At 39.5% G+C, this 26,572-nt stretch overlaps 1 protein-coding gene across 1 annotated transcript; it reads left to right on the plus strand.

Annotated features, from left to right (window-relative positions):
• The first annotated feature begins 3,089 nt into the window (after positions 1-3,089).
• DCUN1D5 (defective in cullin neddylation 1 domain containing 5) lies at positions 3,090-25,289 on the plus strand. The gene is made up of 9 exons (XM_063430346.1): positions 3,090-3,199; positions 12,641-12,757; positions 12,921-13,012; positions 14,859-14,929; positions 16,977-17,068; positions 18,912-19,020; positions 20,094-20,198; positions 21,648-21,750; positions 22,401-25,289. Exons 2-9 carry the CDS (start codon positions 12,687-12,689, stop codon positions 22,454-22,456), a joined length of 699 nt encoding a protein of 232 aa, XP_063286416.1. The 5' UTR covers positions 3,090-3,199; positions 12,641-12,686; the 3' UTR covers positions 22,457-25,289.
• Positions 25,290-26,572: the final 1,283 nt, after the last annotated feature.

Raw genomic sequence — 26,572 nt, forward strand, 5'->3', positions numbered from 1 at the left:
ACCCTGCCAGCCATATCTAAACCCTGCCACCGGTTCTATATAAACCATTCCAGCCAGTTCTATATACACTCTGCTACCGGTTCTATATAAACCCTGCCACCGGTTCTATATAAACCATGCCAGCCAGTTCTATATAAACCATGCCAGTCAGTTCTATACAAACCCTGCCACCGGTTCTATATAAACCATGCCAGCCAGTTCTATATAAACCCTGTCACCAGTTCTATATAGTCCATGCCAGCCCGGTCTATATAAACCCTGCCACCGTTTCTATATAATCCCTGCCAGCCAGTTCTATATAAACCATGCCAGCCATATCTAAACCCTGCCACCGGTTCTATATAAACCATGCCAGACAGTTCTATATAAACCATGCCAGCCATATCTAAACCCTGCCACCAGTTCTATATAAACCCTGTCACCAGTTCTATATAACCCCTGCGAGCCAGTTCTGTATAGTCCATGCCAGCCAGTTCTACATAGTTCATGCCATTCAGATCTACATAATCCCTGTATATAGTTTTAAATAATCCCTGCTAGCCAGTTCTGTATAATCCCTGCCAGTCAGTTCTACATAAACCCTGCCACCAGTGACTATAAACCACGCCAGCCAGTTATAGGTAAACCATGCCAGCAAGTTATGGATAAACCATGCCAGCCAGTTATAGATATACCATGCCAGCCAGTTATAGATATACCATGTCAGCCAGTGATTATAAACCATGCCAGCTAGTTATAGACCAGCCAGTTATAGATATACCATGCCAGCCAGTTATAGATATACCATGCCAGCCAGTTATAGATATGCCATGCCAGCCAGTGATTATAAACCATGCCAGCTAGTTATAGACCAGCCAGTTATAGATAATACATGCCAGCCAGTTATAGATATACCATGGCAGCTAATTATAGATAATCCATGCCAGCTAGTTATAGATATATCATGCCAGCCAGTTATAGATAATCCATGCCAGCCAGTTATAGATATACCATACCAGCCAGTTATAGACAATCCATGCGAGCCAGTTATAGATATACCTTGCCAGCCAGTTATAGATATACCATGCCAGCTAGTTATAGATAATCCATGCCAGCCGGTTATAGATATACCATGTTGTTTCTCCGGTATCAATGTCAGCCAGTTATAGATATACCATGCCAGCTAGTTATAGATATACCATGCCAGCTAGTTATAGATATACCATGCCCGCTAGTTATAGATATACCATGCCAGCTAGTTATAGATATACCATGCCAGCCAGTTATAGATATACCATGCCAGCCAGTTATAGATATACCATGTCAGCCAGTTATAGATATACCATGTCAGCCAGTTATAGATTTACCATGTCAGCCAGTTATAGATATACCATGCCAGCCAGTTATAGATAATCCATGGCAGCCAGTTATAGATATACCATGCCAGCCAGTTATAGATATACCATGCCAGCTAGTTATAGATAATCCATGCCAGCCAGTTATAGATATACCATGTCAGCCAGTTATAGATTTACAATGTCAGCCAGTTATAGATATACCATGCCAGCTAGTTATAGATATACCATGCCAGCCAGTTATAGATATACCATGCCAGCCAGTTATAGATATACCATGTCAGCCAGTTATAGATATACCATGTCAGCCAGTTATAGATTTACCATGTCAGCCAGTTATAGATATACCATGCCAGCCAGTTATAGATAATCCATGCCAGCCAGTTATAGATATACCATGCCAGCTAGTTATAGATAATCCATGCCAGCTAGTTATAGATAATCCATGCCAGCCAGTTATAGATATACCATGCCAGCCAGTTATAGATATACCATGCCAGCTAGTTATAGATAATCCATGCCAGCCAGTTATAGATATACCATGTCAGCCCGTTATAGATTTACAATGTCAGCCAGTTATAGATATACCATGCCAGCTAGTTATAGATAATCCATGCCAGCTAGTTATAGATAATCCATGCCAGCCAGTTATAGATATACCATGCCAGCTAGTTATAGATAATCCATGCCAGCTAGTTATAGATAATCCATGCCAGCCAGTTATAGATATACCATGCCAGCCAGTTATAGATATACCATGCCAGCTAGTTATAGATAATCCATGCCAGCCAGTTATAGATATACCATGTCAGCCAGTTATAGATTTACAATGTCAGCCAGTTATAGATTTACAATGTCAGCCAGTTATAGATATACCATGCCAGCTAGTTATAGATAATCCATGCCAGCTAGTTATAGATAATCCATGCCAGCCAGTTATAGATATACCATGCCAGCTAGTTATAGATAATCCATGCCAGATAGTTATAGATAATCCATGCCAGCCAGTTATAGATATACCATGCCAGCCAGTTATAGATATACCATGCCAGCTAGTTATAGATATACCATGCCAGCTAGTTATAGATATACCATGCCAGCCAGTTATAGATAATCCATGCCAGCCAGTTATAGATATACCGTGCCAGCCAGTTATAGATAATCCATGCCAGCTAGTTATAGATATACCTTGCCAGCTAGTTATAGATATACCATGCCAGCTAGTTATAGATATACCATGCCAGCTAGTTATAGATATACCTTGCAAGCTAGTTATAGATATACCATGCCAGCTAGTTATAGATAATCCATGCCAGCCAGTTATAGATATACCGTGCCAGCCAGTTATAGATAATCCATGCCAGCTAGTTATAGATATACCATGCCAGCCAGCCAGTTATAGATAATCCATGCCAGCCAGTTATAGATATACCATGCCAGCCAGTTATAGATATACCGTGCCAGCCAGTTATAGATAATCCATGCCAGCTAGTTATAGATATACCGTGCCAGCCAGTTATAGATATACCATGCCAGCCAGTTATAGATAATCCATGCCAGCTAGTTATAGATATACCATGCCAGCCAGTTATAGATATACCGTGCAAGCCAGTTATAGATAATCCATGCCAGCCAGTTATAGATATACCATGCCAGCCAGCCAGCCAGTTATAGACCTGCCAGCTCTCACTTTTTGCCCCTTTAACTCTCCCCAGACTCGCGTGACTGCTGGTCGCGTTCTCTGACGTAATCATCCCATACTGCGAACGTCAGTGCTGCGACGCTCTCCCTCCGGCCGGCTGGCCAGTGAATCAGTGCGTTCCCGATCCGGGGTTCAGCAGCAGGAGCTGGGGGACGGCAGACAGGTAACAACAGGGGCCACGGCCAGCTTTGGGCATATACCTCACTCCTTATACTGGGGATGGGGGAATCTGTGTTATACAGAGACAGTCTGCTTCCAGGATCTACAGCCTGTAACACAGAGTGTATAATACACAGAGCCTGTAACACAGAGTGTATAATACGCAGAGCCTGTAACACAGAGTGTATAATACGCAGAGCCTGTAACACAGAGTGTATAATACGCAGAGCCTGTAACACAGAGTGTATAATACGCAGAGCCTGTAACACAGAGTGTATAATACGCAGAGCCTGTAACACAGAGTGTATAATACGCAGAGCCTGTAACACAGAGTGTATAATACGCAGAGCCTGTAACACAGAGTGTATAATACGCAGAGCCTGTAACACAGAGTGTATAATACGCAGAGCCTGTAACACAGAGTGTATAATACGCAGAGCCTGTAACACAGAGTGTATAATACACAGAGCCTGTAACACAGAGTGTATAATACACAGAGCCTGTAACACAGAGTGTATAATACACAGAGCCTGTAACACAGAGTGTATAATACACAGAGCCTGTAACACAGAGTGTATAATACACAGAGCCTGTAACACAGAGTGTATAATACACAGAGCCTGTAACACAGAGTGTATAATACACAGAGCCTGTAACACAGAGTGTATAATACACAGAGTGTATAATACACAGAGTGTATAATACACAGAGCCTGTAACACAGAGTGTATAATACACAGAGCCTGTAACACAGAGTGTATAATACACAGAGCCTGTAACACAGAGTGTATAATACACAGAGTGTATAATACACAGAGTGTATAATACACAGAGCCTGTAACACAGAGTGTATAATACACAGAGTGTATAATACACAGAGTGTATAATACACAGAGTGTATAATACACAGAGTGTATAATACACAGAGCCTGTAACACAGAGTGTATAATACACAGAGCCTGTAACACAGAGTGTATAATACACAGAGCCTGTAACACAGAGTGTATAATACGCAGAGCCTGTAACACAGAGTGTATAATACGCAGAGCCTGTAACACAGAGTGTATAATACGCAGAGCCTGTAACACAGAGTGTATAATACGCAGAGCCTGTAACACAGAGTGTATAATACGCAGAGCCTGTAACACAGAGTGTATAATTCGCAGAGCCTGTAACACAGTGTATAATACGCAGAGCCTGTAACACAGAGTGTATAATACGCAGAGCCTGTAACACAGAGTGTATAATACGCAGAGCCTGTAACACAGAGTGTATAATACGCAGAGCCTGTAACACAGAGTGTATAATACGCAGAGCCTGTAACACAGAGTGTATAATACGCAGAGCCTGTAACACAGTGTATAATACGCAGAGCCTGTAACACAGTGTATAATACGCAGAGCCTGTAACACAGTGTATAATACGCAGAGCCTGTAACACAGAGTGTATAATACACAGAGCCTGTAACACAGAGTGTATAATACACAGAGCCTGTAACACAGAGTGTATAATACACAGAGCCTGTAACACAGAGTGTATAATACACAGAGCCTGTAGCACAGAGTGTATAATACACAGAGCCTGTAACACAGTGTATAATACACAGAGCCTGTAACACAGTGTATAATACACAGAGCCTGTAACACAGAGTGTATAATACACAGAGCCTGTAACACAGAGTGTATAATACACAGAGCCTGTAACACAGAGTGTATAATACGCAGAGCCTGTAACACAGAGTGTATAATACGCAGAGCCTGTAACACAGAGTGTATAATACGCAGAGCCTGTAACACAGAGTGTATAATACGCAGAGCCTGTAACACAGAGTGTATAATACGCAGAGCCTGTAACACAGAGTGTATAATACGCAGAGCCTGTAACACAGAGTGTATAATACGCAGAGCCTGTAACACAGAGTGTATAATACGCAGAGCCTGTAACACAGAGTGTGTAATACGCAGAGCCTGTAACACAGAGTGTGTAATACGCAGAGCCTGTAACACAGAGTGTGTAATACGCAGAGCCTGTAACACAGAGTGTGTAATACGCAGAGCCTGTAACACAGAGTGTGTAATACGCAGAGCCTGTAACACAGAGTGTGTAATACGCAGAGCCTGTAACACAGAGTGTGTAATACGCAGAGCCTGTAACACAGAGTGTGTAATACGCAGAGCCTGTAACACAGAGTGTGTAATACGCAGAGCCTGTAACACAGAGTGTGTAATACGCAGAGCCTGTAACACAGAGTGTGTAATACGCAGAGCCTGTAACACAGAGTGTGTAATACGCAGAGCCTGTAACACAGAGTGTGTAATACGCAGAGCCTGTAACACAGAGTGTGTAATACGCAGAGCCTGTAACACAGAGTGTGTAATACGCAGAGCCTGTAACACAGAGTGTGTAATACGCAGAGCCTGTAACACAGAGTGTGTAATACGCAGAGCCTGTAACACAGAGTGTGTAATACGCAGAGCCTGTAACACAGAGTGTGTAATACGCAGAGCCTGTAACACAGAGTGTGTAATACGCAGAGCCTGTAATACACAGAACCTGTAATACACAGTGTGTAATACACAGTGTGTAATACACAGAGCCTGTGACACACAGAGCCTGTGACACACAGAGCCTGTGACACACAGAGCCTGTGACACACAGAGCCTGTGACACACAGAGCCTGTGACACACAGAGCCTGTGACACACAGAGCCTGTGACACACAGAGCCTGTGACACACAGAGCCTGTGACACACAGAGCCTGTGACACACAGAGCCTGTGACACACAGAGCGTATAATACACAGAGCCTGTGACACACAGAGCGTATAATACACAGAGCCTGTGACACACAGAGCGTATAATACACAGAGCCTGTGACACACAGAGCGTATAATACACAGAGCCTGTGACACACAGAGCGTATAATACACAGAGCCTGTGACACACAGAGCGTATAATACACAGAGCCTGTGACACACAGAGCGTATAATACACAGAGCCTGTGACACACAGAGCGTATAATACACAGAGCCTGTGACACACAGAGCGTATAATACACAGAGCCTGTGACACACAGAGCGTATAATACACAGAGCCTGTGACACACAGAGCGTATAATACACAGAGCCTGTGACACACAGAGCGTATAATACACAGAGCCTGTGACACACAGAGCGTATAATACACAGAGCCTGTGACACACAGAGCGTATAATACACAGAGCCTGTGACACACAGAGCGTATAATACACAGAGCCTGTGACACACAGAGCGTATAATACACAGAGCCTGTGACACACAGAGCGTATAATACACAGAGCCTGTGACACACAGAGCGTATAATACACAGAGCCTGTGACACACAGAGCGTATAATACACAGAGCCTGTGACACACAGAGCGTATAATACACAGAGCCTGTGACACACAGAGCGTATAATACACAGAGCCTGTGACACACAGAGCGTATAATACACAGAGCCTGTGACACACAGAGCGTATAATACACAGAGCCTGTGACACACAGAGCGTATAATACACAGAGCCTGTGACACACAGAGCGTATAATACACAGAGCCTGTGACACACAGAGCGTATAATACACAGAGCCTGTGACACACAGAGCGTATAATACACAGAGCCTGTGACACACAGAGCGTATAATACACAGAGCCTGTGACACACAGAGCGTATAATACACAGAGCCTGTGACACACAGAGCGTATAATACACAGAGCCTGTGACACACAGAGCGTATAATACACAGAGCCTGTGACACACAGAGCGTATAATACACAGAGCCTGTGACACACAGAGCGTATAATACACAGAGCCTGTGACACACAGAGCGTATAATACACAGAGCCTGTGACACACAGAGCGTATAATACACAGAGCCTGTGACACACAGAGCGTATAATACACAGAGCCTGTGACACACAGAGCGTATAATACACAGAGCCTGTGACACACAGAGCGTATAATACACAGAGCCTGTGACACACAGAGCGTATAATACACAGAGCCTGTGACACACAGAGCGTATAATACACAGAGCCTGTGACACACAGAGCGTATAATACACAGAGCCTGTGACACACAGAGCGTATAATACACAGAGCCTGTGACACACAGAGCGTATAATACACAGAGCCTGTGACACACAGAGCGTATAATACACAGAGCCTGTGACACACAGAGCGTATAATACACAGAGCCTGTGACACACAGAGCGTATAATACACAGAGCCTGTGACACACAGAGTGTATAATACACAGAGCCTGTGACACACAGAGTGTATAATACACAGAGCCTGTGACACACAGAGTGTATAATACACAGAGCCTGTGACACACAGAGTGTATAATACACAGAGCCTGTGACACACAGAGTGTATAATACACAGAGCCTGTGACACACAGAGTGTATAATACACAGAGCCTGTGACACACAGAGTGTATAATTCACAGAGCCTGTGACACACAGTGTATAATTCACAGAGCCTGTGACACACAGAGTGTATAATTCACAGAGCCTGTGACACAGAGTGTATAATTCACAGAGCCTGTGACACAGAGTGTATAATTCACAGAGCCTGTGACACAGAGTGTATAATACACAGAGCCTGTGACACAGAGTGTATAATACACAGAGCCTGTGACACAGAGTGTATAATACACAGAGCCTGTAATACACAGAGCCTGTAATACACAGAGCCTGTAATACACAGAGCCTGTAATACACAGAGCCTGTAACGCGGAGTGTATAATACACAGAGCCTGTAACGCGGAGTGTATAATACCCAGCGCCTGTAACGCGGAGTGTATAATACCCAGCGCCTGTAACGCGGAGTGTATAATACCCAGCGCCTGTAACGCGGAGTGTATAATACCCAGCGCCTGTAACGCGGAGTGTATAATACCCAGCGTCAATAATACCCAGCATAGTCCTGTAATACACAGAGCCTGTAATACATATGCATCATTTCCACCGAGCAGTATGGTTTGGGTCGGTTTGTTTCAGAAGGGTTAGAATGGTCGAGTCTATTCAGGTGAGCGTTGCCACTGAAAGTCGTACCGCCAGGGGGCATGCAGGGTTTAGACCAAATGCCTAGCGTGTCATTTGTTGTGAGCATTGACGTTTTCCTGTCTGCCAGTCAATGGATTGTTTAGTGTGACGCCAGTAGCTCCGCCCTAACTATATAATACACAGCATGGTCCTGTAATACACAGAGTATATAATACACAGAGTATATAATACACAGAGTATATAATACACAGCATGGTCATATAATACAGAGCCGTTCATACACAGCACATCCTGTAATACACAGAGCCTCATCCTGCATGGGTATATTGGTTTAACTCTGTATATAAGATTATATTCCCCACAATAATCTTGTTTTTTTTTTATTTATTTTTTTTATACCCATTAATAGAATTGTTTGTAGAACTACTGCTCACCGTATGTTTTGCCTCCATGGAAGTCGTAGTCATTGCCCCCATGGGAGTAGTTATTTCTGCAGCTGGAGTGGTGTCTACTTTTTGGCCAGTTTTGGTATACATACTGTCCTCATCCTTACAGAAAATGATTGTGTAGATATATAAAAAGGTATCCATGGTGCCCAGTACATCATTTGACAATGCATTTAAATTCTACGTTAGGGTGTGTTCATGTATATTAGGCTAAATGAAGCTAATCTCAAAGGCTTCATCTTGCAGAAACGTGTGAGAGTACAAAAAGACAGGACCATGGAAGATACAGAAGTCCTGGGAGGATCTATAGGAATGTAGATATGGCGACTGAAACTCCACTTATTACAGAGTTGTACCAAAAATCGACTATAATCTTTTAATTGTAACAGAGACCCTTTTAGAAGGATGTTCACAATATTCAGCATGTTATAGAGCATGTCGTGTGAGGTGCAGGTACACGTGTGTAGCTGCCAAGCTCCCATTGCTTAATAAAGGGACACTATAGGCACCAAAACAACTTTAGCTTAATAAAGCAGTTTTGGTATGTAGATATTCTCTGCCATTTAGATGTAAAATCATGTTGTTCATGCAGCACTAGTCACACCTCCCTGTGTGTATCATATATGCACATCCTTCCTAAACACTTCCTGTAAAGAGTCATTTAATGTTTACACTTCCTTTATTACAAATTATGTTTAATTTAGAATTTCTCATCTGCTGCACAGTTAATAGTGTGTTAGTCCTTGCAGGAGTCTCTTGTATGTAATTAAAGTTCAATTTACAGAGCAGGAGATAGAAGCTGTTAAAGTAAGTAACATCTAATTGAAATTGAAGTATTTTTTTGTCATTCAGGCTGTGTCAGTCACAGCCAGGGGAGGTGTGGCTAGGGCTGCCTAAACAGAAACAAAACCGACTTAACACCTAAATGGCAGAGGATTGAGCAGTGAGATTGCAGATTCATCATTTATTCACAAAAACGGCTTTATTAAGCTAAAGTTGTTTCGGCAACTATAGTGTCCTTTTAACAGTATCTGCTTTTTTGAAGGATGAGTTGGAACTCTTCAGGGTATTTTATAGCAAATTCCCTTTAAGGCCGACATTTACAAGTTAAAGGGACACTATAGTCACCTGAACAACTTTAGCTCAATGAAGCAGTTTTGGTGTATAGAACATGCCCCTGCAGCCTCACTGCTCAATCCTCTGCCATTTAGGAGTTAAATCCCTTTGTTTATGAACCCTTGTCACACCTCCCTGCATGTGACTTGCACAGCCTTCCATAAACACTTCCTGTAAAGAGAGCCCTATTTAGGCTTTCTTTATTGCAAGTTCTGTTTAATTAAGATTTTCTTATCCCCTGCTATGTTAATAGCTTGCTAGACCCTGCAAGAGTCTTCTGTATGTAATTAAAGTTCAATTTAGAGATTGAGATACAATTATTTAAGGTAAATTACATCTGTTTGAAAGTGAAACCATTTTTTTTTTCATGCAGGCTCTGTCAATCATAGCCAGGGGAGGTGTGGCTAGGGCTGCATAAACAGAAACAAAGTGATTTAACTCCTAAATGACAGTGAATTGAGCAGTGAAATTGCAGGGGAATGATCTATACACTAAAACTGCTTTATTTAGCTAAAGTAATTTAGGAGACTATAGTGTTCCTTTAAATTATTTTCTAAGAAAACTAATGCATTCAGAGAGAATATATTTAAATGTGCAAATATTTTTTTAATTATTACTCAGTTTAACATGTGCCGAAATAATGTGCAGGATACCCATAATTATGCCCCTTACCAAGCGGATTAAAAAATAAATGAAATCAATCACAAAGGTTTTGAAATATATACATATTTACTCTTGGGAGGAGTGTGCTGAGATTGGACACCAGTTGTCACCTGACATTGGACAGTCCAGAATTCTTGTTTTGGGCTCATTAATGATGTCTAAATGATGCAGCCAGAGCTAGAGTTACACCTCCGTCAGCGAATGGGTTAAACTTCCATAGCAAAACTTTGCACATACAGACTCCAGGCACTATGAGCACTCTAAATCACTGAAGTGGTCATGGTGCTTTGAGTAACCCTTTAAATACAATCATGTACTGATTTCATACTAAATTGAAGGTCTCTTACTGCAAGAACACTGACATCAACCAATGATTGACTGATGATGACAGCACAAACTGTGGCCAGATCAGCTGTCAGGCAGCAGTGAGTGTCAGTCATGTCTGTTGAACTGGACTTGGGTGGTAAAAGTATTTTGCAACTTTTGCTTCTTTTAAAATACCAAAAGTTAATGAAGTTTGAATCCGTACGGAGTCTGCATTTTTTTTCCCAGTGTATCTCCTGGGTAACCTGTCATGTGTTTTTTGAATTCCCGTATGCATAAAAGCACAACACATCTTGGCCCTTCTTTTAAAGGGTTACTCCTGACCCCTTCACTGATTTGACGTGACCTGGCTTTCTCTTAGAAGGCTTTCTCTTAGAAGCACTGCACAGACAGTTTTTAACAGCTCTGCTCTCAAAAGTGTAACTTCATCTCTGGCAATGTTCTTGGACATCATTAGCCAGGCCAGCGCAAGAGTTCTGGGATGGCTAATGTCATTTCTGTGCATATTTGGCATCTGTCGTAAGGCTTCATCTGTGGTGCCGTTTACATCTGTAATTGGGTCTTACCTCACATCTGATAAAACTAAATGTGTGTCACAATCAGCAATGAACACTGCCATAGGATCTCACAGTGACTAACATTTGATCACTTTTACAGCAGTAAGAGGCCCAATTTTTATAATTCACTGGGATCAAAAATAAATTGTGTCTGAGTATTATCACCAAGTATAATTAAAAAATGGCAGACAACCCTCATTAAACCATTATTTTTAAACATATACTCTTTTTGGCCAATTTCAATTCTGTGCATATTTATTTGCACACAATTGCATTAATTGTCTGAGAGGGGCCAGCTGACTCTCTCAACCAATGAATGACTGGCAGGATCGACTTCTGCAGCTCTGTAGAATCTGAATGTCATCACTGGCAACAGGAGGACAGTCGGTGCCCGGCGGGGAACCAGGCAAGAAGGCTTATAGAGCTGCAAAACCGTTTGACCCATTACCTGTAAACAGAACCAGGGTACTCCTGGAATGATAGCCACTTCAACCCCAGTGGACTTTCATGTTTCCATTATTAACCCCTACTGGACCACCACGAAAGATAGCCCTCTTCCTGCAAAAAGAGTAAGAAGGTGAAGGGGGCAAATTGTGTTTCTATTTTTATTTTATCATTGCAAGTAAATGAACATAATTATGTTAACCATTAAAGGGAACCTATAGTGCCAGGAGAACCCTCCCTCAGTGCCCCCTCCCTCGGCCCTATAGTTAAAATCCCTTCAGCCACTTACCTTACCTTAATCCAGCGCCAGGCTCCCTTGGTGCTGGTGACCTCTCCTCCCCTGCCGACGTCAGCTCCCGAGTGGAGCCGCGTGCGTGGCCAGAGGAAAGCATTACTCTAGTGCTTTCCTATGGGGATCTTTTTTGACGCTGGACTCCGTGAGGACATCCAGTGTCAAATAAGTGCGATTTAAATCGCGGAAGCGGCCTCTAGAGGCTAGATTAACCCTCAATGTAAACATAGTTTTCAGCTGCAGGGTTAAAACTAGGAGGGCTGGCACCCAGACCACTTCATTGAGCTGAAGTGGTCTGAGTGCCTATAGCTGTCCTTTAAGCACGCATCACACACAATATGATCTCAGTTTCCTTGTTCAATTGCAGTGTTGGAACCTTTAGATAAATTGGTTTCGAGTTGCAGTTTGGGTACTCAGGCTTAAAAAAGTTTTGTCATCACTACTCCAGATTGTCAGTTCTGTGGAGCATCCTATCCACATGTTTAGTTTGCGTATATTTAAATCTTGAGTGTCTCTAGATGCGTTTATGTTTCGAGGGCTCTGTAATAATTGCAATTTTTACCATCTGTCCTGGTTTAGGAAGTCTGACTACCGACTTCTGCTGAACTCATCAACTCCTGCTAAAATGCCGGTGAAAAAAAAGAGAAAAGCTTCCTCCGCCGAAGAAATGAACTTAAAAAAATGTAGAATAACAAGGTACTGTCATTGATTTGCCCATATCTATATAGTTTTAAAACACGGTTTAAAAAAATATATATATATAATAAAAAAATAAATATATATATTTATTTATTTTGTTAACCTTTTTGAAAAGGCTAAAGATTCACACTTATACTAACTGTACATTTTTGTTTTTTAGTTATTGCAGATCTCAAGCACCAGCTAGAATAATAGGTGGAGAAGATCTGTTCTCTAGCAAGAAATGTCTGTCCTGGTTTTATGAATATGCAGGTATTTCCTGTCGTTCTTGTATATTGCTACACTGCATAAATGCTTAGCTCCCTATTTTAAACATCATGTGAATCACTCCTTAAAGTACTACTGCCGTGATATAAAATAAAAATAAAAAAAATCCATGAAAGTCATTGAGTAGATGTTTAATATCTACAGTAGTCCGCTTGATGGAGAGAGAGAGAAGGCACACCTGTCCTTGCAACTCAGAATACATTTGGATTCCACGCTGCTTTAACCCCTTAAGGACCAAACTTCTGGAATAAAAGGGAATCATGACATGTCACACATGTCATGTGTCCTTAAGGGGTTAATATCGTGTAAATGATTTAATCTGTCAAACTCTAAAACGATGAGTTGACATAAACAGAGTTTGTGTTTAAACATTGTTTGGTCCAATTGTTGAATGTTTGAATAAATGATGTACGTGCAATCAGGAGGATGCAGAGTTTCTCAACTAAGGTATTTTGTGTATATGTATATATGTATCTAACAATAACAATGTTTATTTCTTTGAGAAAGTATTGACACTCAAATTTTGTATTATTTGGTAAAGTTTTCATGTTCAAGGTTTTTAGTTTTATATTATTAAGTAAATGAATTTAAGCAAATGCCTTGCCTAGACAGTTCACCTGGTTTACTAAATGTTTTCCACTTTTCTTTTGTGTTTTTGGGGGTTTTTTTTTTTAGGTGAAAACTAAATAAATGGGTATACTAAGCACTTATGATGCAAGGATGTGTTGGATTTAAAAAAAATATATATATATATATATATTTATAATATTTTTATGATGATCATGGCATTTTCTGGAAATAAATAAAACACACTTGCTCAATTGCCTTGTGTCACACTTCCAAGATTAGTAAGTGAAAACAGTGTCTGCACATTTCCCTACAACTCTGTAGAGATCGGTGCAGCATATCCAGCTCTCGGTGAGAGAATTGCGTGTCTCGTGATGATGGTTTCCCCCTCATATAGCCAAGGTCCATCCTTTTAGTCTCTCACATCATAAAGCCATATTTTACATCTCTTGTAGACATCACTATCCTATGTGTACACCATGTTGCCATCCATGATTCAGCAGCTCTTCCAATAAATCCCCATCAATCACACTGTACCAAGGCCGGCCCTCTCCCTGCATATCTTAATCATGAGTGACTTAATTAATGGCAGCACCTGCAAATAGCAGCTTTAGCTGTATACGTTTCCAGAATTTATTCTGTAGCCAGGCTTCAAAAACTAGTATTTAAAGGAGTGTGAGCACCATAACCACTACATCCAATGTAAGTAGTCAAACTGTTTTTAGAATGGTTCAATTTCTTACTTGGGATCGGTGTGCGCTCTTTACCTCCAGGTTCTAAAACAATTTGATTACTTACAAAGGGCTTTCCTGGCTTCATAATTACTACAGCACACTTGGTGTTTGGATTATTTCTTTAAAGAGTTGCAGTGCGTTGAGGTTTCGGAGATGTGTTTTAATCAATGGACCCCATGTTCATTTCCCATACCTATCATATTCTATTTATGAACTTATCTCATTACCATGGCATTCATTGCTATCCACCCCTTTCTTATATCACCTCCAACCACAACTTTCACATGTCAATTTTGACGGTTTTTATTTATTTCTTTTTTTCATGTCACGTATAACCACTTCACCCTCACCTTCAGATTTTTATTTTTTTTAAATCTCATTATGAAGCTTGTTAAGAATTCTTGAAAAATAAAACAAATATTTCAATCACTGTAGTTTACATAGGCTGAAGTATTTGAATTCATTCTGTTGTTTGCTTTATTTTATTATTACTTTTTTAATATAATTTCTTTCTTTTATTTTTTGTAAAGGGCCAGATGAAATTGTTGGGCCTGAAGCCATGGAAAAGTTTTGTGAAGACATTGGGGTTGAACCTGAAAATGTAAGTGCTCAATTTTTACAGATGAGCAGCAATTTAACCCTGCTAACGCAAAAACGTGAGGATGGCATGGCAAGTCCTTAAGGAGTTAATTGAACATTAATCACACATAGGAGGCTGCTGTAGACTTTAGCATCAATTCTAAATTAAACACACTGCAATTAGAGCAGATTAAAAAAAAAATACACTTTTGTTCATGAAGTGTGTAGAGAGGCTGAGAGTCATGGTAAGGGCAGATGTGTAGCCAGGGCTGCATAAACAACCTGATTTAACTCCTAAATGACAGAGAACTGAGCCGACATCACCTCATTACTGTTTCAGTGCATAGAGTATCCTTTTAAATACCTGAAGCTCTGTAGTATATTGGTGCTTAGCTGGTATATTATTAAACAAATTGTTAAAGCAATACATTAAATATGCAGATTGTTTATTCCCATGTGATTTATTTTTTACAGTTAATACTTTACCTGCTGTTTACTTGTGAAAAAAGAGACTTGGGTATTCACGAACACTGGAATTGGTCAGGGATTTTCAAACTTAAGGCAATTAATGTCAAACTGGGATTAGGTTTCCAGCTGCACTATATTGATTTAAAATTGCAATTCACATTTGAGTTGTTAAAATAAAATTGGGTTTAACATGAAAGATAACACACTGCTCAAAATTGTCAGTCTCTGGTACCTTTTATTTTGAAAAATGTCCTGGCACTAAAATGGTTCATATAAATATATAGATTTTCTTAAAATGACAGCTGTCTTATGGAAGCACTACAGCCACAGCAGCATTTCAACTAATTACAACGAATTGATGGATGCAGCTTTTGCATCAAATACCTGCATTATGCACCCAAATCTTGATGGCAGTAATATGCTGTTGTTGCCATCCAAGTTCTTACAGATAATGAGGAAGTTATATTTATCATTCTCACAGTAGACCAGAAAGTGCAGGCTTTCTATGCAAGAAAAGTAAAGGGTCTCCACCCAAACATTCCTTACAGAAAGCTTTAGTTGCTTAGTGGTGCTTATTGTCCTTCAGGCTGACAAACTCTGCCCAATTTGCAATCCGTGAAGTAAATAATTGTTACTTGTGGGTGCCTTAAAGGACCACTATAGGCACCCAGACCACTTCAGCTCAATGAAGTGGTCTGGGTGCCAGGTCTCCATAGTTTTAACTCTGCAGCTGAAGAAACTGCTATGTTTACATTGAGGGTTAATTCAGCCTCTAGTGGCTGTCTCGCTGACAGCCACTAGAGGCCCCTTCCGCGATCCTCAATGCGAAAATCGCATTAAACTCACGCTGGACGTCCATATATTAAAGCATTGAGTAATGCTTTCCTATGGGCGGTTTGAATGCGTGCACGGCTCTGACCGCACATGCGCATTCGGAGCCGACGTCTGCAGGGGGAGGAGAGGTCAGAGGCTGAAGGGGTTTTAACGCCTTCAGCGCCGAGGAAAGGGGGCTCCGAGGAGCGGGGGAACCTTTTAACCCTATAGTGCCAGGAAAACAAGTTTGTTTTCCTGGCACTATAGTGTTCCTTTAGTCCGTTCCAGAAGGCTGTTTGAGAACAGATTTGTTCGAAAACCGAATCAAAATTTCCCATAAGAATTTATGTAAATTAGATTAATCCGTTCCAGACCCCCCAAAATACTTAATTTTAACACAAGTTTTACAGTTTAATAATACATCACATGCATAAAATCAACCTGAAAAACCATAAATACAATGTAAATTAAATGAGAATTTAACTTCACTGTACCTGTCAGCTCTCTTTGCTGACAGAATGGCGCTCTGTTTGCTGACTGACAGGATCTCTGTTCGCTTTATCTAATGCTAGGAGGGCGATGTGTCATGCCTGTTTGATTTTGTTCTAATACAGAGTTTTGTTCGGGTACCGAGACTTTTTTTTTTCCCCTCTAATTTTATGTTTGAATACCGAATTGTTTGGGTAAGGGAGCGTTCCACTTCCGAGGTTTCATTGTATTTTGGTACAAGATGTTGTTGTTTTTTGTAACTTTTTTTTTTTTTTTTTTTCATTTCTTATCTTTCTTAGATAATCATGTTGGTTCTGGCCTGGAAACTAGAGGCTGAAAACATGGGCTTTTTTACGAAGGAGGAATGGTTAAAAGGAATGACATCTTTACAGTAAGAAAGATCAGGAATAAATCTTGTATGATGTAGGCAGTTGTAAGCTGTGACAGTCCATTCAGTCGATTTTTATACAGAGCTGGCGGGTTGTTATTATTTTGTTTTGTTTTTTTGTGTTGCCATTCTTTAGCCATATTCTGTCTTATAGCATCCTCTTTGCAAGAAATACCGTGAGATAAGGTACTGTAAATAAAATGTCTAAACCCCCCCCCCCCCCCCCCTCCAAACCAGGGGCCTCTAATTCTGGTCTATACAGTCTGACTTTGTTCCGTAAACTTTTGTTCAGCAGTGGTGTATCACCCCAACAGCAGTTTCATTTATCACACAAGATGACTGGAACTGCTCTTTAAAGAAACACTATGGCGTCCTGAAAAATCACCTTATTTCCAGCACCGCGCTTGTCTGTCGGCGCTGGAAATTGTGCCATAAACACAATTGCCGATTTTTAGCCAATCTAATGCTTTCCAATGGCAATGATTATACTCACCAGAACAACTACATTAAGCTGTACTTTAGTGTCCCTTTAAGTGAAAACATGTCATTTATAGTGCAATGGTAACATGGTATTTCTTTCTAATGAGACTAGATTTCAATCTGTATTGTGAAATGCTGCTGCAGATTTTAAGGGCATGTGTGAAAATGCATAAAGCAGGTGTGTATGTGCTTTCCACACCCTTTACAACCATCTTGATCTTCTAGAAAGCGTTCTCCCAGCGCGATGTATAGATTACATTAATATCCTTTTCTCGTCCTGACGATGTCGTCTCCAGCTTTTCCATGTTACAAGTATACGTTAAAATGAACCTTCCTTACCATTGGGCCTCACCTGTTAGCAGAGCAGGAGAAAAACAAAAAAGGTTTTGACCCAAATATCAGAAGCGTGCACAATAAAAAGTGAAGAAAATAAAAATCTTCCATCACATACGTAATTTTTGTAGTGTACAGAAACCTCTTTTCACTTATCGCAGTTTGACGAAAAGTCTTTTTTTACCTGAAGGCATTTATTAGTCAGTGCTATCTCATAATATTTATAATAAAACATAGACTTTTTATCTGAAAATGAAATATGCGATTTTTCTTTCTTTCTTTCTTTCTTTCTTTTTCTTCCCCGGTACAATTCTACTATTCTTACTACTAACCACATCTGTTAGATGAATAAATAACCTTGGATACTATTTGCATTGCCAATCTTTTCGTGTGGATTTTGTTCACACATTTCCAGTAGGTAAAGTTTACATGTTGACGTAAAATAGCCACTATAGAAATGGCTCCTCCTTAAATGTTTTTGCATTTTACAACCAGCCTATTTTCAAGGAAATATTTCAAGAGAGATAGCATAAAGATTGGCATGTATACCAGCAATGCAATTGCCATGAGGAGATCCTTTGGCTGATCTATAAGCCATGTGATTTAAAGAATATTCCCATCTGTATATACAGAAAATGGCTTTCAGAAGATTAGAACAACTGCCACATGGGATATAATGGAACATTCTACCCATTTAATAAAGGGTCACTTTAGGCACCATAGCAACCTCCAAGTATTGCAAAGGTTATGGTGCAGCGAGTGCCTTGTGCCCACATTCCATTCACGGAACCGCTTATAGCTGCCGCAGTTTGCAAAAATTGACGCAGCTATAAGACTGCCCACTGATTCAATGACATCAAAGGAAGAATTTTATGATCTTTTGTGTGATGCTTCCAAAGTGTACGAGAATCTCAGCATCTCTTCTATCTAGATCTCTGCACAGAGCATGGTTCACAAAAACACAGCCATGTGTCGTATCTATCGATCCGGGTTTGTAGGGGGAGCTTAACTTAAACACTCTTTCTTTTCCAAGATGTGACTGCACAGAGAAGCTACAGAGTAAATTTGATTATCTACGCGCTCAACTCAATGATATCACTGCTTTTAAGAATATTTACAGATATGCTTTTGATTTTGCAAGGGTAAGTCTACGGCTGTATACACACTGACCCTTTCGTCCTTGGTAAGTTTTGATGTTTTATTTTAGACTTAATGCAGATTGCTTAAAGGAGCACTCTTTGGTTATTACCATGCATAACTTTTGTCTTTCTTTTTCTCTGATCAACAAGTAATTCATATTGTGTGACTTTTTATGCTAGCTTTAGATCTATAGCAAAATTGGCAGTATCTGGTGTTTTGTGTTTTTTTCCTCTTTCCATTTCTTTTCCTGTTTTATTTTATGTTAGGTCGTTTTCTGTAGGTATTACATTCAGAACAAGTGGGCAGTATTCAAAAGCCCTTCATCTAGCTAATCTAGATATTACAGTAAAAATAAAAGTCTGGATTGGAGTAAAAGGTTATGGCAACAGCTATACAAGTACATTAAAGGAAATCTGTTTTGAAAGTTGTACTTTTCTTTACTTTGATCTGAAATACCAACGTTCTTATTTTTTGTAAAGTGTGTACTTTTTTTGGCAGGATTAGTGAAAAGAGATTTTTTTTTTTTTTTAAAAGGGTTGATGGTATTTATTGTTAAGTTAGTTGGTATTCTCATCAAATAGGAACTTGGTGCCAATGGATAGACCATATTTTAAGTACGTTATCATTGTGACTGGGTAATTTGCCTAGTTTCTGAGGAATATTATAATATTGGGCAAATATCTTGTATCATCTAGTTATAAAATAGTAGAGGTAAAGTTTGACTAGTTTGCCTGAAGTATAGCATCAAAAACAAAAAAATAACCAATACACACGTTAGTTTTGTGGGATCTGCGGTAGAAGCAGTTTTTTGTATTTTTACGCATTCAAAATAAATCAATGGCAGCACTCGGAGAAGATGGCGGCACTGTACAGGGCAAGATAACCTTTATTTAATCGCTATCAGACATACACTTTTTGTCTGTGTGACTACATCTGTGTGTATTGTTTGCCTTAAACACAAATGACACAAATAATGTGGCTGTCTTATAATACTATACAAACTTTTTAACATGGCCACCCATTGTCACTAAAACTTTTAACCGGCGATAACTCAATGTCTGTCTCTTTATTATAGGACAAGGACCAGAGAAGTCTTGATATTGACACCGCAAAGTCTATGTTGGCATTGCTACTAGGTAGAACATGGCCGCTATTCTCAGTATTTTATCAGTATTTGGAGGTAAGAATATTAACTTATACACATATGACACAGACAGACAAGTGCATGTTTTGTATTTGGTACTGATGCATTATATTTATATGTATTCTTTTGTCCTCCAAAATGATTGGAAGACCAGGAATACAATTTAGTCATTAATACTTTGGGTTACATTAATTTTGGATAGGTGAATAATTTACGTATGCGCAGGTGAAATTGTTTTTTTTTTTTTTTTTTTTTGCTTTTGGAACAGAGGTCTCACTGTCTTATATAACAGGACTCAAGATTTTCACTAACCATTGGCAAGTGAAAATTTAGCCTTGGCAAGTTGAAATAAACCCATGCTCAGCGTGCCCTGGACCCTTCAGGCTTTCACTGGTATATAAATTTATAAGGCCTGGCTGGTCGGATAGTACGTGATGCCATGCAGACACACTTCACACACTTAAACTTGCTGAAGTTTGTCTTTTTTTTTTTTTTTCCTTTTTAAAATGGAAAAGAAAAATTAAGTGCAGAGTTCAATAGAAATTGGCATGTTTATAAATAAACCTTGTTACACCCCACTGGCTGTCAGAGAACAAGTCCGGTTACAGCCTGCTTGTTTAGCTCAGTGGAGCTAAACTGAACAGGCAGGCAATTGCTCAGGAACAACCTTGCAAAGACTTCTCAATGAGCTGCATTGGGAAGTCTGTGATTGATTGGACAGACGAAGAAAGTCTGGGCAGGGTTTGTAGGGGAGAATTTTAAAGGCAGCAGGCAAGATATTTGGAGCTTTTGAAAACTGTTATTAGATATACTTCCATTGGGGGGAAAAATGCGTAACTAATGCATGTTTTAGACTGGGTAAATCTGATAAACAGTGATTTAAAAAACAAAATTATTATTATTATTTCGGAAGTGGAGTATCTTTGAAGTCCTGTTTTGCATAGTGTCTGACTTTAACCTCTTAAGATCTAACGATAGTCTATCAGAGTTCTCCGTTCTAACTATTGATTCACACCTCTCATTATTCTCAGGTGACCTGGGATTTATGGGACTTGTAGTATAATAGCTGAAGTGCTATAGCTGTACTATGAGATCAAGAGTCTTGTTCTATTGTAAGCCAAGTTCTTGCATATTAGAGACAATTGTGTGGAAACTGATAGTCATAAACCTTCTACAATTCATGTCCTTATTGCTTCATGCTGATATGCAGCACATTCTTTTTTTCACCCGGATGTGTATGTAGTCCCTTAACCCCTTAAGGACACATGACATGTCTGACACGTCGTGATTCCCTTTTATTCCAGAAGTTTGGTCCTTAAGGGGTTAACCAGGTTTTAGTATTGCCGAGCCCTTCCATAAACACCATTGGGTATAAATGTAGGCAGCTAACAGTCCACTGTTTATAGGACACCCATTACATTTCATGGGTCATTATCTGTGTTACTTCTCAGAGCACAATGCTAACCTGTAACATTTTCCTTTTAGCAATCAAAGTACAGAGTTATGAACAAAGACCAGTGGTACAATGTCTTAGAATTCAGCCGAACCGTGCATGCTGATCTTGGCAACTATGATGAAGATGGCGCATGTAAGTGACATTCTAATATTTTTGCTTAGGAATTTGAATCCTATATTAACAGGTTGGAGGCATTGTGTTCTTTACATCATACAATGAGTAACTCCAACTGCCTTTGGTTTGATTCTGATGGATATTTATTTCACAAGACAAGTAGATGCCTCACACTTTTGCTTATCATGCAGGGTAGACAATATTTAGGCATCATTTTCAAATATGAGCGTCATTCTTTGAAACAAATGCGGAAATGTGGGTAATCCTGGAGTGGGAGAAAACATGGTCACTTACCAAATTTATGTGTTTCGTTAATAGACCTATATGTTTCTTGTTTGATCAGTTTTAAAAAGTGTCTTATTTCCTCAGGTAAAGGGACACTAAAGTAACCAAAACAACTAAAAGCTAAAGGGAAACTATAGAGCCAGGAATACAAAGTTCTATTCCTAGCACTATAGTGCCCCCTCGCTCACGCACTCCTCCCCCCGCAGCACAGAAAGGGATAGAAACCCTTCTGTCACTTACCTGGATTCTGCGCCCCACGTCGCTGAGTCAGGCTTCTCCTCCCTTGACATCGGGGGCCAAGTTAATGTGCTAATTTCTTCTGATAGGTGGAGTCTTTCTTGTTATATTATGTGTTCATAATTTATACTTCCTTATTTTCCCAGGGCCTGTTCTCCTTGATGAGTTTGTTGAATGGCAAAAAGTACGTCAAACTTTATAGCAAGATCTAATCTGGAGTAATCACAAACTTTCAGAATGCCCTCCAAGTTGAGACGTGTCTTGAAGATTACCTTTCCATCTTTGCAGAAGGCTTTCTTGTTTTTTATGATTTTTTTATTTTATTTTATTTTTTTCAAATTTTGGGATGGAAGTTTTCTGGTTACATGTCATGTTAGCAGAGATTGGATTCGGCATCTGCATCAGACTGAAATATGAAGTCGGTCATTGTTTTAAGTCTAATGATGTTTACACACGTACCAAGTTTAGATTTGCTATGGCCTAAAAACTGAAGATCTGAAATCCTTTAAAAATGTTATTATTTTTTATTTTATTTTTTAAAGCCACTGATTTCAAACCGTCGCTGGCCACTGTTACTACTCACTACTCCTCGATGTTTCCTCCACGCGTATGTTTGTTTGAGCAGATATTTAGATTATATTTATGATGAAAGTGTTTCCTTGGTTGGACCGGCTCCGTTTTCCCCCCGTAGTACTTATGCCATACTGTTTGCCGAATGGTTTCAAGCTCTTGATTTCCCCGAGCTTTAAAAAAAAAATTGTGCAAATATCTTGTAACTATGAAATTATGATGTTCACTTTTACATTTTTGTCTAGTTGCAGAGTTAAAAATGCAGTTTGTAGAAAAGTTTTCAGACCTACCTGTTTGGAGATGAGGACAAGGCTAGGCAAGGAAATTCGAATTATGGGGTAGTTGGTGATAGAAAGACAGGGCATAGTGTTTGAGCAAAGAAAAAATTATTTGTTTATTTTTGTTCACCAATTTTTGTATGCTGCTTTGAAAAGCTAAATCGCATGTGTGTCTATTACCGATGTTTATTATTTATGTATCATAAGTAACACCTTCTCCTATATTGGAAGCTATTCAATTAAACTGCTGTTCTTTTTGTTTTTGGTTTTGTTTCATGTTTTGAAATACAAAGCTTCTTCACAGTTTATCTGTTCATTTATAAGCAACTACCAACTGTTATAAGCAACTACCAACTGTTAGAAGTGTTGGAAGCAACAAAATTACCCCTACCATCTCTCGGTCTTCACTAAATTGCATTGTGTAGATATAACAAAAGGATCTTTTATGCCACAGTAACATAACTCAAAAAGAAAAACAAAAGTTGGGGAAAAGAAGTTTCCTGTTGGGCAATTTTGTCCTGAAATTTGCAATTCCTAATCCCACCACTCTATGTAGTGATTAACCACATTTATTTTTTTTTTTTTATATATATCAGTCAGATATTTGCTGACCCACTAAAAAGCTGTACTCTATAAACAATTTTAGTTGTTTGACCAAATGTCAGAAAAAGCCTAAAACTGATGGGGTTCTGGCCCTCCAATACACGTGCCTGCCCCCACCCTGTTAGAGTTTTCCATGCTGTAAGCATATTGAAAAAAATATTTTGAAATCTAAAAATCTGGTGTTTGTAGAAGACTTGGTGACAACATTTTCTATGACATTTCTGTGGAGTTTTTTTACATTTATTATTCTTGGGGTATGGAATTAATAATTATAATGCCCACTTAAGTAGAGTATATGATATCCTGTACACCACCACCATTGAATCAGACATTGTTTGGACTCTGCCATACTAATGGCTTCATCTTTACATTATGCCAGCAGATCGATAAGCAGAGGTTTTGCAAATGTTAGGGACAATTATTTTTCTTTACTTCTGGTTCCAGCTCTGGAGGATTAGGTTACTTTGCTGCGCTCAACTATATTGCATGCCGTATTTAATTCTGCATTCCTGAACAAATCATAGCAGAGGCCAAGTAATGTGTATGAATGTGGTGTGTTGGTCCGAAAGTGGCTGTGACATTGTCTGGGCCTATCTGGCTGGTCCCTCCTGGGGCAAACCATGTACAGAGCACGATTTAAGCGTATTGCTCATAGGCTGTGGCTCAGAAGTTACTCTGTGCAGTGCAAATGCAACTAACGATGCTCTCCTGCTAAACTGAATGGGGATCAGGGAATGAACTCTGAATGACATTACAGATCTCAAGGTTTTGAATGAATCTACAAAACGTACAACAGTTTGACGGTTGTAGGTGTGTACATGACTATTTTCCATTAATTCTTGCAGCAAGCTCTTTATTCTTGCCCAGTTAATTTTGCTATATATTTTTTTTTCTGCAAATACATATATACCCATTTTAGTTGATTGCACAACGTATACGTTAAATTGGTTGCATTAAGAGTACTTTTAAAGTTCTCAACCGATATTACAAAGGTCCCTGTTTATCTAGAAGGCAACCTTCAGTGCTCCAGGTGTTGTGAACTACATCTCCCATGATGCTCTTAAAGCTATAATACTGATAAAGCATCAGGGGAAATTTAGTTCACAACATCTGGAGGGCCAGAGGTTAAAGTCCTGCACTCGGAGCAATCTTCTGAAACATTATATTGCTCCAAAACCAGCTTTTGGCTCTGGAAGAATTGTCTCAATTTGGATATATTTAGCAAGGAAATATACTGTGTTTTTTATCTTAATAAAAATCATTTTTCCTGCAGCTCTTCATTGTGGCTTACATTATTTAGCCCTTTTCTAAATTGTGTTGCAGATCTTCAAGGAAAATTGCTAATTTGCCAAAGCATTCTACTAATGCCTCAAATAAGTAAAATAAATGTTTATTTATTAGTAGGGGAGGACATTCAATGAAATGGAAAACATATATGACGTAATGTTTTTGAAGGGAAAAAGGTATAAAATTAACTACTTTTTTAAGTTTATTGCGCAATTGATTTAGTCTTTTTGTCATGTTGATTATTCAGCTGTTTGTTCCAAATTACAAGCCACATTAAATATTTTTGTTCTTTTGAAATCTTCTATTGCAGTTCTGTGTGATTTGTTTGTAATTTTCCCTAACAAAAATGTACAAAAATTACTAAACAGGTTTGACTTTATAATAAGTTGGGAGCAGTGGAAATCTGCCAGGAATATTTAGATATCATTTTATTTTTTTTAATGTAAATATCTGAGCAATGTGCTTACCATAGCAGAAATGGTAAAGATACAATTCGTGCAAATAGAACTCCTGTAAGACTTTTATGGCTACAGAATATATCATGGAGTCAAAATATGCATGTGTTCAAAAATGCAAACCGGTTCTGGACACATTGACAACATTGTAGGAAAAAGGGTTGAGTGGGATTGAAGTAAACTAATAGGGTGATCTGGTAGGGAGTATCAATAATGTCCTGTATTCTTAAACAATTTGGCCTTTAAGCTAAAAGAAAAGTGTTGCGCTTTTATTTAAAGTATTACGTGAATTATAGCCTGTTAATGCATTTTCTTATACAAACATACAAGTATGTCTTTTCAGTGCATCTCCTAGCTTTCTTTGATATATATGGGCATGTCATAAATAGTTCTATGATGTGCATGTTCTTGTATCCTGACATCACAAAGGCTTGCGCATCCCAAAAGTACATTGTGAAATTATTATTATTATTGCCATTTATATAGTGCGCTTTACAATATTATGAGAGGGGATTTAACTATAAATAGGACAATTACAAATAAACTTACAGGAACAATAGGTTGAAGAGGACCCTGCTCAATCGAGCTTACATTCTATAGGAGGTGGGGTGTAAAACACATTAGGACAGGAATTTGCAATCAAATAAGGTGGGCTGCCCTTTAGGAGAGGGCAAGAGACCGGTATGTGAGGTAAGGGTTAGTCTTGGAGGCCATAAGCTTTCCTAAAGAGATGGGTTTTAAGGCACTTCTTAAAAGATGCAAGACTAGGGGAGAGTCTGATGGCGGTTGGCAGGCTATTCCATAGGAAGGGAGCAGCCCGCGAGAAGTCCTGCAAGCGCAAATTGGCCGTACGAGTGTGGACAATGGACAGGAGGTGGTCACAGGCAGAGCGGAGAGACCGAGAAGGGACATACCTATGGATCTGTGAGGAGATATGAGGGGCTAGAGTTGTTCAGTGCTTTATAGGTGTGAGTTAGTACCTTGAATTGACTCCTATAGCATACAGGAAGCTAATGTAAGGACTGGCAGAGGGGTGAGGTGTGAGAGAAACGATTAGAGAGGAAAATCAGTCTAGCAGCAGCGTTCATTAGGGACTGTAGGGGTGCAGTATGGCTTTTGGGAAGA

The sequence above is a fragment of the Pelobates fuscus genome, chromosome 1, assembly GCF_036172605.1.
Source record: "Pelobates fuscus isolate aPelFus1 chromosome 1, aPelFus1.pri, whole genome shotgun sequence".
Classification (NCBI taxonomy): domain Eukaryota; kingdom Metazoa; phylum Chordata; class Amphibia; order Anura; family Pelobatidae; genus Pelobates; species Pelobates fuscus.